Source organism: Mustela nivalis (genome assembly GCF_964662115.1).
Source record: "Mustela nivalis genome assembly, chromosome: 16".
NCBI lineage: Eukaryota > Metazoa > Chordata > Mammalia > Carnivora > Mustelidae > Mustela > Mustela nivalis.
In genome coordinates, this window is record NC_139035.1 from 54,296,804 (window position 1) to 54,311,377 (window position 14,574).

The following is a 14,574-nucleotide window of genomic DNA, read 5'->3' on the forward strand; positions in this document are numbered from 1 at the left end:
AGAACAAAATCTACTTTATCACGTCCTCCTTCTTGGTTTACTAGTAGTCTCCTCCGCGAGAGACAACGTACAATGGACCCAATGTGGGAAGGAGAGAGCTGACTTCTAGACTGGCTCCTTAGGTCCCCGGTTATGGAACAGGGCTCTTCCAGAAGTTGGCCTCTCTGGTCCTCAGGGCCTCATCTGTTGAAGAGCACAGTAGACCCGATTATGTCTTCTGGTTTCAAATTTCTCTGACTGAACCTTTTCAAGCACTGCTTCTCAGTGAGAAACAAGAAGGGGGATGTTGGACTTTGGACACAGGGATTGTCTCAGCCCTCCAGGAAGCCAGCGAGCTTACCCCCTTCAGCTCTGAGCCACCTGTTCCTTTACCCCAGCATGGCAAATATTATGATTTCTCCATGTGTTCTAGGACACAGAGAAAGGCTGGAAAACACTGCTTTCAGAGAATTTAAGGGAAATCGCCTCACTGGGGAATCAACACTACCTTTCCCAGCTGTTGTTCTGGTGATCATCAATAACTTGCACATAACAAGCGTCCTAGGTGTGCAGAGGAAGGGACCCGCGCTCTCTGAGCTGCACAGGAAGCAGCCCCAGCGAGGACAGCGAGCACTGTCCCCTTAAGTCCGCCATTAATAAAAGGTAGCTGCTTGGACTGTAATTATGGCATCCTTGCTACCCAAACTTGAAGCTTTTATGGGGCTTATGCAATTAACTACTTAAATGCATCGTAACACTTGCTTCTCTGACAGCAAAGTATTGATTTTTTAATCATTTTCAAGTCTCCTCTAGCACAAATAAATGTACTACAGTTACAGTTAATGCACTGTGTACATGCGCTAAATGCTGGTGTGACACAATTTATTATTTTGTGATCTGTAGAACTGAAGTTTGGCTTCTCAGAAATTAGCATCACCGATCTGATATCAGTATGGAACTACCATTGTCCTTGATACTCCAACTTCTCCAACTTCAAAAAGCTAGAGACCTTTGTTAATAGGATAGTTAGGCTTTAAAAAAGAAAAGGAAAGGGGGCTAGACATAAATCTTTTATATATGTCAGTGTAGGAGAAAATTAAAAATAGTCTAACAGAGAAGATACAGTTTATATTTTCCTAAAGGTGTCACTGTGGGACCTATGGCAATTTTGTTCAGATGAGTTTTGCTTACTTAATTGCTTTCCTTGTACTTCTTTAAGGTAGATCTACCAAAATATTTTACATACTCTCTGATCCAGATGATTTTTACATATTCCAGTCTTATTGTTTTAACACCTTTCTGTCGATAATAACACATTACAAAGCTCAAAGACTGTTTTAAAAAATATGATTTCGGCATGCCCAAAAGGCCAGCAGAGCCCGTAGTAAAGTCACGTATCTGAATGCAGACCTAGAGACAGAGGTCATTACGTGTCTCATCAACAAGCCTTTTCCTTGAGTGCATCTGCACATTCAGAATTAAAGTTGGGGAGCAGAAAGCAGTTAATTTTGTTTTGTTAGAAATAATATCATTTTAGTTTTAGCATCTAAGACAGATGCCAGCGTTTCACTCCGAACAGATGGTAATTCCATCTAATAGAGCATCTCTGTATTAGTAAGGTCTGTTGTGTATACAAACAGTAATAAACAGTAGGTAAGGATCAAAATAAATTTTAATTGTTGACATTAAATTCTGGCAGCCACCGTTCTAAGGCTGCAATATTCCTTTTTCAAGTCTGTCAGATTTACTAACGCCGCAAAAGCTTTGCTGAGAGCTACCAGATCCCAGTTTCAGTAAAAAGGGTTTTTTGCGTGCCACCAGTTCTAGATCTCTGCATGAGCATGTCTGTTTCCATACACTGAAACAATTGTTCAAGGATAACATGGAACTGGTACTACCGTCTCTGTAATAGTCAGCCAGGAGTCCTTTTAGAATGTTCCTGAAGGACGGAGCATTTCATTAAGAGGGTAGTATAAAATGCTACATCCCAATTGCTACATGATGCATTAACTGTATTACCACAGCCCCTTTCCTACCCTACTGGGTAAGGGTCTCTCATTCAATTCATTTTATGCTCTTTGCAAATCTGGGCATTCCTGAACTTCTCTGAAAGTGACATCATTCCTTTCATTTTGTTTGCTTAGCCGGAGTCTGAAGGATTTCCCTGACAATCAGAGTTATCATCCGCTGCGCTCTTCCATAGGCTTTGCTGGGGATCAAGTGTGCCAACAAGCACCAATTTGGTCCTGATATTGCCTCCAGCGATCTGGTATTACAAGTAGTAGCTGCTATTTATTTTGGGAAGTGGCCATGTTTAAAAAAAAAAAAAATCATTAAAAAACCCAGTTTGGCATTCAGATGACTGTTCAATAACAAACATGCTTTGCAATCATATTTCTTTAAAAAAATGGATGTATTTTTTTTAATCATGAAAAATATATTGCTTCCACCATATGGGACAACCAACGACTCACCAACCGATTTAAGATGCAGCATATTGAGCTGACCATATGTTACAGTGCTGTTGAATGGCTGAGTGATTCATGCCCGTCACATTCTAGTATATCAATTAAAGCTCCTTGAAGTCTGCATGATTTGTGTCTCTGTTATTAAACCCTGCTAATTCATCCCACTTACACATCTGTTATAAATCTCTAGGAGTGCTGCATGATTCATGGCAATCTGTGGGCATGCTACAGCAAATTCTTCTCCTTGTAATTAACAGTAAATTGTTTTACTGCGATGCAATGAATTTTTCAGTTATATTGCAAATGAACTCCTAAATGTGCGGTTCTTTCCTAAGAACTGACTTATATCATTAGGCAATTAAAAAGTATTGCTTTGAACCAAAAGCTTTTCATCAAGAGACATACAACTTAAACATTGCTTCAGAGCCACAGAAATTTGACATGTTGGTTAAAAAGTGTAAAATAATTTCTGTCGTCGAAAGAGCAAAGCAAACAAACAAACAAACAAAAAACCCCTCGGCATACCCGGATTTCACCGACGCCGAGACACAGCACTGCAGCCCGGGAAGCACTCAGCGAGACAAGTTTGCACAGATACTGTTTATCTTAGAAGTTACTTAAGTCATCTGTCGCGACCAAATTTCTCAGATTGCTTTCTACTTCTCTAATTGTAAAACAGTGCCTTTATTCTTGAAATAAATAATCGGATAATTAGCCAAGTTGAATCATCAGAGGATTCCAGTGCTGTTCAAGTGTTCTTGTCAAAGGTGAAGCAAATTCATTTCAGCTCGCCTCTGCAGCTCTTCGAGGAGGCTTTGATTTTTTTTCCCCCACTTTCTTGGCAGCAGCTTCAGATTCATGAGTCCATACATCAAGTCGGTAGTTTAACAACAAATGGAATTAAATTCAAAGAAGGGAAACTAATTGAAGGACAGCAACAAAAGTGTTTGGTAATGTGCTTTTTAATACGGCATGCCACATTTGCATGATAATTTTTCCTTTTTAGTACGGAGCAGAAAGTGACTAGCTTAATGAGGGATTATTCAAGACAGGAACGAACAAAATGCATTCATAACTAAGAACAAAGATTGTATTATGAAACAAAAACAGGCAACCTCAGAGAAGTAACGGGATGATTGGTTTATGCATTATGAATAAAAAGATAGAAAAATATTTATATTAGTATTCACTAATGACTATATATACAAGATTGTTGTAATTAAAATTATAAATTAACATATTAAGAGTGCTTGTTTAATCACTCTGGGTCCTATTCACAATGAAAAGACTCATGTACCTGCATGCAAACAATGTGTGTTTTCAACTGAGCTGCAAACAGCCTATACATTTTACTTTGGATTCAGAGAAAAACCTTAATGCACCTCTAATTACTTGCTTAATGGGAGATGGGCACTTCTAAGCTGGTTGTCTAAAGGTCAATTTATGACAGGCAAAGGAGATGCCACATTGTTCGCCCAGGGATGGAGCTCCAGAAGGAATTTCTCTTAAGAAAGGTTTAAAGTAAAAAAAAAAAAAAAAAAAAAAGAAAGGTTTAAAGTATGCCGAATTCACAAAGTGTGGAAGCACACCAATTTCCTAACATTGAAAGGGTAGTCTCAAATTAAAACAAAAACAAAAACCAGCAGGGGCTCTCACGGGCCTGGGGCCATGTGTACATTACCCTCAGACATCCAGAAGCAGCTCCTGAGCCACCAAAGACCTGCTTGGAGACTTTGTTACAGAGAAAAACACAGCAGCTCCTAGGGATACACCTCCCCGCAGATCAGTTCTAGGGTTTGTCACTGGCACGATCCTAACACAATACTCTCTGGATGCAATGCACCAATTCTAACCACATCTCTCACTGAAAAAATACTTAAAACAAGAGCAAATTGTAATTCTCAAGTTTTCTAATGAAAGTCAGATCAATCTTTACAAGTATCTTTTTGATTTCTGTGACTGAGAGTTAAGGAGGAAACATGCTTTCATGTCTCAAGGCTTTGGAAAGGCTGAACACTACCACTAACTTCTGGTGCCCTTTTCCAAAGTTTTTGAATGGTCACCAGCGCCTTTCAATCTCCCATAATAAATTCCTGTGAACTGCGTTTTCCTGAGGAGTTAATTCCTCACACAACCATTAGAATTCGTTGCAGTAATATATCCCCTCCTAATTGCAGTTTGATGACTGGAAGAAACAGGGCAGGAAGAACCCCAAAACTGCAAGACAACATTGATTTCTTCCCGACAGCCAACCTGTTGACTCTTCGAAGGGATCGACCTTCCCTTTGTTTCTTTCTATGACTTAGGATCTGCGAGTTATATCCAGATGTTTAATCTTAAGAAAATCTTAGAAGAAAACTTATATTTATGAAACATAAGTCTGGTAAGAAAGATATTGGATCTGTAATTGCTGGACTTTTCCTTATATTCCAACAAAAGAGGTAAGTTCATTATTACTGATCTCAATACTCTCCATGCCAAAAAAAATGATGTCTTTTAAAATAAATCAAATGGCAAGCAAAAATTATTTTGCTGTACTTTTGTCATTTTTTTGTTTTATGATAAAACAAAAAATTGTGCTTGGCAGAAGAAGAATCAGAGTTCTGACCAAATGTATTACAGGATTAAGAAATAAACATTTTCCTAGGAGAATACTAAAATCTCTTTTCCTTCAGAAATGAAAGCATTTGGGGCACCTGGGTGGCTCAGTGGGTTAGGCCTCTGCCCTTAACTCAGGTCACGGTCTCAGAGTCCTTGGATTGAGCCCCTCATCAGGCTCTCTGCTCAGCAGGGAGCCTGCTTCCCCCTCTTTCTCTGCCTGTCTTTATGCCTACTTGTGCTTTCTCTTTGTTAAATGAATAAATAAAATCTTTTAAAAAAATAATACTTTTTACTGAAGATTTACTTTGGGCTGGGCACTGCATTCAATATTTACATTTCTTAATCTTCATGAACCCTGTAAAATAAGTTATCCTTATTTTTGAGTTGGAAAATCAAGCCACATGAGTCACATAATTTACTCGAGGTCATAGAGCTCGTGTACGGCAGAACCCCAAATTTAAACCCTGGCATCCTGGATTATCATGCTTCCCCTAAATATATGAATAAGCTCTTATTTTTTAAAAGTTGATTAATTTGTGCATCTCATGCCTTTCAGAGACTATGAGAAGTTTCCAAGTTCTATCTTCCAAGGATAAAGAGTCAGAATTCAGAAAACTTAGATTAGTTTCACTTCACTACTTTTCCAGTGGACAGGAGTGGCCTTCAGTATGCTCACCAGTAGCTAAAATGGGAGCTTCACAGAGCCCTCAGCTACGGTATCTTCCATGCCACAGAAACCAATTACTACAATTTCAAGGTGGATGCTGTTAACACACACTCGTTATCACTGGTGTGTTGACCGGGCAGGATCTGTTCCATAGACATTTATCCTGCTTTTCTCTTCCCATCCACAGGGCCCATCCAGTCTCTGCATTTTGCATGAAAGGACAGACTGAATCTCATCTAGAGGAGAGTGCTTGTACTAGCGGTAGAAACTATGGCACGTGCGGTGCAGACAGTAGATGCAGTGGTTTGCAGCGAGGGAGAGACTTGAGGGAGAACTAGTTACTAAAAATATTATTGGAAGTGATGTCATGAGGAAGATGAATTAGACTGAGGACAGCCCCAGCTGTTGAATAGAGGTCCCAGAGAGATATTCTGGATCAATGTAAGAAATCACCCTTTGAAAGAGGTCTCTAAACATGGATTTGCCTGAGAAGTGGTAGCTCTCCTACCACTAAAGGTATCAAACTTGAGTTGGATAAACACTTGGGAAGAATGTTACACAGAACATACTATTATTGGTTAGAAAGTCATACCGGATGGCTTTTGTTTTGAAGATTCCATTATTTATTAATTTGGGAGAGAAAAAGAGACAATGGAGGGAGGTGCAGAGGGAGAGGAAGAAGCAGATTTGGCACTGAGCACGGAGCCCAGTGCCAGGCTCGATCCCATGACCCAGAGATCACAACCCAAGTCAAGATCAAGAGTCCCATCCTCAACCAATGGAGCCACCCAGGTGCCCCACACAGATGACTTTTATGTACTTTACAACCCTGGAAGTCTTGATTTCAGTTCTGCCCACTCACGTGATCACTCTATTTTCTACTATAACTCAGGTCAGTTCTCAACTTGTGTTGTTTCTATTTTTGCTTTTCTCCAGCCTGTAAAATAGATTCCTCTTTTTTGTTCCGTAGCCCCAAACTACATAATTTTTCCAAAAGGACACAAGGAGCCTGCCTCTATTATTCACATTCAGTAACCCTCTCATAATCTAATATATAAAAATAAATAAATAAACAGTGTTACAGGAGAATGGTATTTTGTACAATCTAGGTATGCCATAAATGTATGCATACATATGAAATACATATAAATATAAAAAAAAACACAAAGAGTTCAGTTGTAGAGGTAATAAAACATAGTTCCTTAGAATTGGGGAGTCATTCTCATTGGTGGAAAATTTGAGGAAACAAAATTACTTGGATGAAATCATTTGAGCCAAACAAGTTTTTCCAGAACTAAAGCAAGGCAAAACAAAACAGTAGAATTGGACCTGAATACAGTTAGGGAAAAGGTATAGGGAATATTTTTATAGCTAGATAGGTTTGCATAATATCTGTCATTCATCTCGGAGTCTCTTAACCTTCTCATATCTAGACATTTTCTTAAGGAGCACCAAGCCTTGTTTGATTGCCAACAGAAAAACTGATTTGAAAATATACTAACTGTGGAGTGACTGAGTTATGTAGGTGTTAGTGTTAGTGATCAAGTTTGTATGAATCTAGTTTGCTCTAAGTGAAATCGATACAAACCATTTCCTACTAAGATCTAACCCGATAACCAGTCTTTTTTTTTTTTTTAATTTCACAGACTTAGGAGCTTCTTACTAATAACAAAATAATTATTTATTACACTATTGCCTATCCAATAAAGGCAAAATATAACATCAGGGCAACCTTGTAATTCCCAGATGACTGCCTTCAGTCCCAGAGGGTAGGCATGAGGGTAGGTAGCCACAAAAAGGGCCACGAAGAAGCATTCTGAGCTTTCCTAAGAAGCCATCTGAATACTTCTAACGGTCAGAACAACACTGGAAGGTAGGGTGGTTGCTGAGCCCTGGTGTTGCTCTGCATCTAATTATATTTCTTATTATGGCACAGGTGCAACTCAGGGCTCCCACGGCTTAAACTTCAGCTCATTTACTTACTTTTTGTTTGTTTAAAAATATCAACATAGGTAGCAATCAGAGTTAGTGATTGAGGAGCAGGAGGAACCAGAGAAGACAAGTATTAAGTCCAAACTAGAGAAGGTATTGAGCTTTAGAAGTGTTGGTTTATAAAGATAAATTTTTCATGTCCATTAGAACTTGCTTACCTGCTGCTAATGTCTGTCCTGATCCTGATGCGCTGGTTACACAACCAACTGAATTGCAGAGAGAAATAGTAAAGTTGTATATCCTATAAGGTTTTAGTTCTTTTACAATGTAAGACAGTTCTTGGGATTTAGCAGTGTACAACACCTTTAAGGCAAAAAAAAAAAAAAAATCAAATAATAGATAAACAGTGTGAGAAACATAACCTTGGCAGTCAAGAATCCATGAATCCAGTCATGTTCTATGAATTCAGATAGAGGAATCATTGCCAACCGCTATTAGGAAAGGGATTTTTTTTTTAAGAATTTCAACAAGCTAGGATTTAATTGATAATTGTACAATCACACTGTTTTATGAGGTAATAATCCAGTTCCTGAGTGGATAAATGAGGAAACCAAGTTATTGCCTCATAAAGCAGCGTGGTGGTATGGTTATTGTCACCAATGCTAGAGATAAAGGATGGCGACATTGTCATTGTTATCATGAAAAAGTCCAAATAAAACCATGGGGCTTGGCCCAAACTAAACCCGCATAGAAATGCCCACATGTTATTTGTGGAGCTAGTACAGAAAAACATCACTATGTTAAATCAATTCCATCATTTTCTTGAAAGAAAAAAGCCACAAAAGAAAAAGGAAAACAAGAAAACACATTACTGAGCATCCACATGAGGTCAATTCTCAATTATCTTTCTTATATAAATAAGCATATGCAGATTAGATCAAACAGTTTCATTTTCTGAAACTTTGTCTTTATCATGTCATTTCAAATGAGAATAGCAGATTTGAGCAAAGGAGAGAAACTCCATAGTCTATAAACAAATAATTAAACAACTATCACTGAGCATTCGTCCCATCATTATAACTAGAAATGATCAAAAGCAACCATGTAAGTTTACTTAGTTTATAGATACAGAAAGCACTGGAAATTATATTCAGGATAAAAGTCATTGAAACGAAGAGTATGACACTAAGCATTAGTATAAAACTTTTTTTTTTTCTAAGGGATGTTGATATACATTCATATCAAATAATCTTCCATAAATATAAATGCAGGTAACTGTAAAGGTTAGTAACATTTGAAGTAAGTTTCTAGATATTTTCACTATAGAAATAAGATAAAATTCATTGGGAATATTTGCCTGGGTATTCACTTCAAAATTTCATGACCTAAATGAGTAGTTCTAGGAAACAGTGTGCATGGAATATAAGCTATATAATTTATAAAACATTTTTCAGAAATAAAGGTGATTTCAAAGATTATAAAAATCTAGGAATAATTTAAAACTTTGGTACTATTTCCTTACTACTACAATTAGAAGTCAGAAAAACATCAAACACCAAATTGTAAGTACTTTATGTTTCTAATTCTAAAGTTGTTATTGAGGGACTGAGGATATAAAATTTTCTGTTCTGTTCAATGTGACTTTAATTTTTCCACAAAAAGTAAAACTTTGAAGTGAGTAAAATTTATTGAATATTGCTATAAAATTTATCCCATTTAGAACAACCTATGTGGGATTAATGTAGATTTTTAGAAAGTAAAATTGTTTTCCACATAAAATATAATAAAGTGGTTCTTATTTTAAGGAAAATGTAGTAAAAATATATAGCAGAATATTATACAGCCATAAAAAGGAATGAAATCCTGACATTTATGACAACATTGATGGACCTAGAGGATATTATGCAAAGTAAAATAAGTCAGTCTGAGAAAGACAAATACTATATGATTTCGCTTATATGTGGAATCTAAAAAAAAAAAAATGAATAAAGAACAAACAAAAAGCAAAATCAGACCTGCAAATACAGAGAACAAACTGATAGTTGCCAAAGAGAAAGGGTGGAGGGATGGACAACATGGGAGACACAGGCTTCGAGTTATGGAACCCATAAAACATGGGAATAAAAGGCACAGCAAAGAGAATATGCTTAATGGTATTGTAACAGCATTGCGTGGTGACAGATGGTAGCTACTTTACGGTTAACATAATGTAACATATAGAGAAGTTGAATCATTTTCTTGTACACCTGAAACTAATGTAATATTGTATCAACTATACTCAAACACACACACACAAAAATCAAAATGAAGTATTCCCTATTTCTTTTAGGATGTTGGGTCATTTTTCGAACAAACTATTCCGTGGAACAAGAACACAAAAAGAAATACTACAAGAAATAGAAAATGTAGATTAATACTAATTTTGATGGACTTCTATTTCTCTACATATAGTTGTTAGAAATCACATGATTTTAAAAAAGACATTTACCTTAAAGCTTGGGCACATAAAATAATCACTCAAATAAACTTTGTGTTTATTGTATATATAGTCATTTTTTAAGACTTAAAGGACCAACTTAATTAAAAATTTTCTTTGGGATAAATCTTTGAGGAAGTAGATAGAACTCCACAGAAGCCTGAAATCCTACCCCGATAATATCCCCACTTCTATATATTTCCTTGCACCATTCTTAGTCAAAGTTTCTGTAACAATTATTTTACAGTAGGCCTTCCCTAGAAATTTTGGCTATTTTTTTTTTTTAACCAAGCTTAGAATAAGACACACTGAGGTCACTGTGGATACAAATTTAATTATTGAGAAGGTGAAGATTTTGACTGCCACTCATGATTTCACTTTCTTGACTATATGACTAGGTAGATGGATATATGTAGGGGAGAGAAAGCATAAGAAAGAGAAAAAGTGACATATCTATATCCTTATTTCAACTTGGCCACAAAGAAAGGACTTTTAAACAAAAATGTGCATATACATAATTTTTGTCACTAATAAAAAAGCAATATTTTCCTGCTCCACTGAATGACAAAATTATCTTTTTAAAAGTTTAATGTAGTCTTATCTCACTAATAATAATCACTAATAGGATCTAATATTTGTCAAGCTCTTTAAAAAAATTTTTTTTTTAAATTTATTTATTTGCTAGAGACTCAGCGAGGGAGGGAACACAATTAATGGGAGTGGAAGAAGGAGAAACAGACTCCCTGCTGAGCAGGGAGCCTGATGCAGGGCTCAATGTGGGGCTTGATCCCAGAACCCTGGGATCATGACCTGAGCCCAAGGCAGACACTTAACAACTGAGCTGCCCAGGCACCTGTGTTAAGCTCTTTAAACTCTACAAAAACCATGTAGATAAGGAGAAATGGTTTTCCTATTTTACAGATGAGTAAAACCTGAAGTACAGAGATGTGTGGAAGGCTAGCAATCGATAGAAGTGGGATATGAACAAAAAAATTAACTTCTGAGGCTTATCTTTAGGAACTATTTTTTTTCTTATTTTTGTTTCTTAGACTAGAATACCATACTGCAGGTAATAGTTGTTTTGAAGCTATGTTTTATGAAGAAATAATAGTTTAAAAACCAAAAGAACAGCAGCAACAACAATAAAACATCAATGATAAATACGATATAATATTAAGGACCACATGAAGCAGTTGCAGCTGTAAATTTACCTTAAATCCTATGATACCCTGAATTGGTAGACTAAATCATTTAAGTTATGAGTTATGGGTAAAGCTACCTCTGCATTTATCACCTGAGACAGATGCAACTTAGTCAGCACTTATTCTCAGACTAATGAAAACGTAAAACAAGGAATCATAAATTATTTGTTGTTTCTTCTTCTAGTTTTGTGTTGTAAACATGTCCTGTCTACTGAAGAGCCTCAGAAATTTTGGCCAACCTATTGGTGATGGGTTGAAGAAAGTCTCCCCCAAATCCTTTCTTACCTAGTACCTCAGAGAGTGAACTTATCTGGAAATTGGGTCTTTGCAGATATAATTAATTATACTATCATGGATTGAAGGTGGGTCTTCAGTACAAGGGATATATGTATAGAAGAATGGAGAGGGATACACAGATACAGAAGAGACAGCAATGCAGAGAAGAAGGCCATGTGAAGAGCGGCAGAGACTGGAGTTACGCTACACCAAACCAAGGAACCCAAGGAGCTACCAGAAGCTGGAAGAGGTAAGGAAGGAATCTCCTGGACAGCCTTCAGAGGGAAAATGGTCCGACCAACACTCTGATTTCAGACTCTGGCCCTCCATTAAAAAAAATAAATTTCTGTTGTTTTACATCACTTAGTTTATGGTTGTTACTGCAGTCCCAGGAAACTAATACAATGGGGTACAAAGGTCTGACTCCTTGACTTATTTAGGACAAACTGATAGAGTCATTTCAGCTCCAGAACCACCCAGAGGATCAGCTTAGACCCTTCTGTCACTGCCTCACAATTCAACTTCTTATTCTGCTCAATACCGCAACTCTTACTACTTTCCGTGTGTTGTTTCTGAGAATATTTCCCAATACATCTATGCTCAATCCTCTCTACAGTATCTGTTTCCCAGAGAACTTGACCTAAGTTAGTGACAGCAGGAGTGCCCTAGGAAGGAAGATTCTAAAATGATATTTTGGAGCTAGATAACCAACCAGCTGGCTGCCAAAGATCACCTCGTCACAGGGAGTGAGCAGAGTACTGATGGCTCCTAGCGTACACCAATGATTCTTAATCTCATTAGTGGTGAATTGGATGACTTACCAGTGGAAGGAAGTTCACTGGTTTGGTGGAACTGCAAATTATATGGATTATTTTGGGGAAAGTAGTAATTATAAGGACCATGGAATCAGGTAGCTCTTGCTGGGTGCTATTAATGCATTGAAGAAAGACAATATCTGAAGGTCATCAATTCAAAGCAAACTGTGAAAACCTCCTCGCAGTATTGGTTCTCCAAATTAAGAGCATCCTATTAAATGAATTGGAGAAGCAAAACTTGACAGATATGTAGAGTTCCTAATAAGTATTATATGCTCCAAAGAATAAGTGATCAAGTTTTTTAAAAATTAAGTGTCTGACACATCGGTAAAATTTTTAAGGGTCCATTGGCCCAAGACATGCTAGGATAGCCTTTCCAAAATAAAGATAAAATTATTGCAATTTTCACTTACCACTAGTAGGAAAGAAATGCCCGAATGCCTTCTGACGTTCTGAAGAGAACATATTCCACATCTAGGAATACTATTCTTGATCAAGGTACTGAATACTGTGGAGTACCGCCAACTATGAGTGTCCCCCAAGGCTGGAGAGAAATCTCCACAGGCCAAGCCTGTGCTGCAAGCAGCCAAAAAATTGGGGACATAAAGCCTATCAGGTCCTGTGGTATCACAGGTAACTACAGAGGGAAAAGATGTTGTGAGACATCTGTGGCAAGCCCTCATTGAGAGAATCACAAGATTGACTCACAGGATGTGGAGCAAGGTCACATCACACAATGGAAATTAAACACCGTTTGCTAGAGAGCTCCTGGCCAGCTAGTAGGCCTTGGTAAAAGCAGAGAATCTGACAATCAACATTAAATGGCCATGCAGCCAGAGCTACCCTTCATGAGCTGAGTTCTGTCAGACAGGCCATGTCTTAAGAGTAAGTTGGTCCAACAGAATTTCATCATGAAATGGCAGGCAATATCTGGTAACAGGCATTGGCAGAGTCAGGAATAATATCCTGCGCAAGAAGGTTGTCTGAAACCCCAGGTCAGTTACCATCGTACACTGACTGCTCAATCTCAGCTCATACCTGTGATTTCTCGGACTTCCCTCAGGAGCTGAGAGACTAGAAAAATATGACTTGCTTCACAGGTAGGTGGTCTTAGTGTGGCTGCAAGTCAAACATGGGTGACGGATGCTCTATAGCCCCACCCAAGGATGGCGCAAAACTCCAGCAGTAAGAAGAAATCTGCTCAATGGGCGAAACTTCAGGCAGTGCATCTAGCTATCCATTTTGTGTAGAAAGGGAAGGGACCAAAGATAGAACACCTCCCAACTATATGGCAGTGACCTGAATGTATTGGTCATGGGCATGGTGTGGGGAGGGAAGAAGACTGGAAGTTCAGGAACCAGGAAGACTGGGAAAGAAGAATGTGATGGACCCATGGGAGAGACTGTTACATGTGAAGATTGCTTATATCGTGCTAATGCCCGCCAAAGAGGGTCTTCCTCAACAGAGGTGCTAAACAGCCAAGTACGCAGAATGACTTGCCCACCTAACATCAGCCACTTCTGTCATTGTCCACCATCATGCTGGTAAAATAGGTTAATGGAGTACATTGACCAAAACATAAACTGGAGAGAAACAAGAACCTCTCCTCCTCCAGGATTATCATATACAAATCAAGTGACTTAGTCCATGTACACAATAAAGCCTTCATAGTTAGCTATGGTTATTATCCTCACTACTGCTGGCTGGAGTATGAATTACTAGAAGACACTGCATATCCCAAACCTTGACTCTGTTAACCTTTGCTGTAAGTTGTGATAAACCCATTCCTCAGAATTCTCTTCTCCTTGGAAACAGAAATATGCAAAATGTACATAGAAGACATTCTTATCAATGTTATCTATATTTTCAAAAGAATTAATATAAATATCAACTGATGGTAGGTTGGTTGAATACATTATTGTAAGCCCAAATAACATGACAGTGTCCAACCACTGAAAGTGAGCTCCTTACAAGATATTTAAGGGTAGATGTTAAGTGTAGAAAGCAAATTTTATTAAACAAAGTTATATCTAATTTTGTTTTAATACATGCTTATATTAGAAAAATAGGTGATATAAATAGTGCCTTGTACACATGGTATTATATTAAGAAACAATGCCACATTATATAAGGAATATATAAGGGAGAATTTGATCAT

At 37.6% G+C, this 14,574-nt stretch overlaps 1 protein-coding gene across 1 annotated transcript in view; it reads right to left on the minus strand.

Moving 5' to 3' along the window:
- USH2A (usherin) overlaps positions 1–14,574 on the minus strand; it is a gene marked incomplete at its 5' end in the record, with an annotated part of 618,561 nt that overhangs the window by 485,175 nt on the left and 118,812 nt on the right. Inside the window, one exon of the mRNA XM_082703057.1 lies at positions 7,866–8,010. Within this exon, the coding sequence (XP_082559183.1) occupies positions 7,866–8,010 (145 nt within the window). The remainder of the gene's footprint in view (positions 1–7,865; positions 8,011–14,574) is intronic.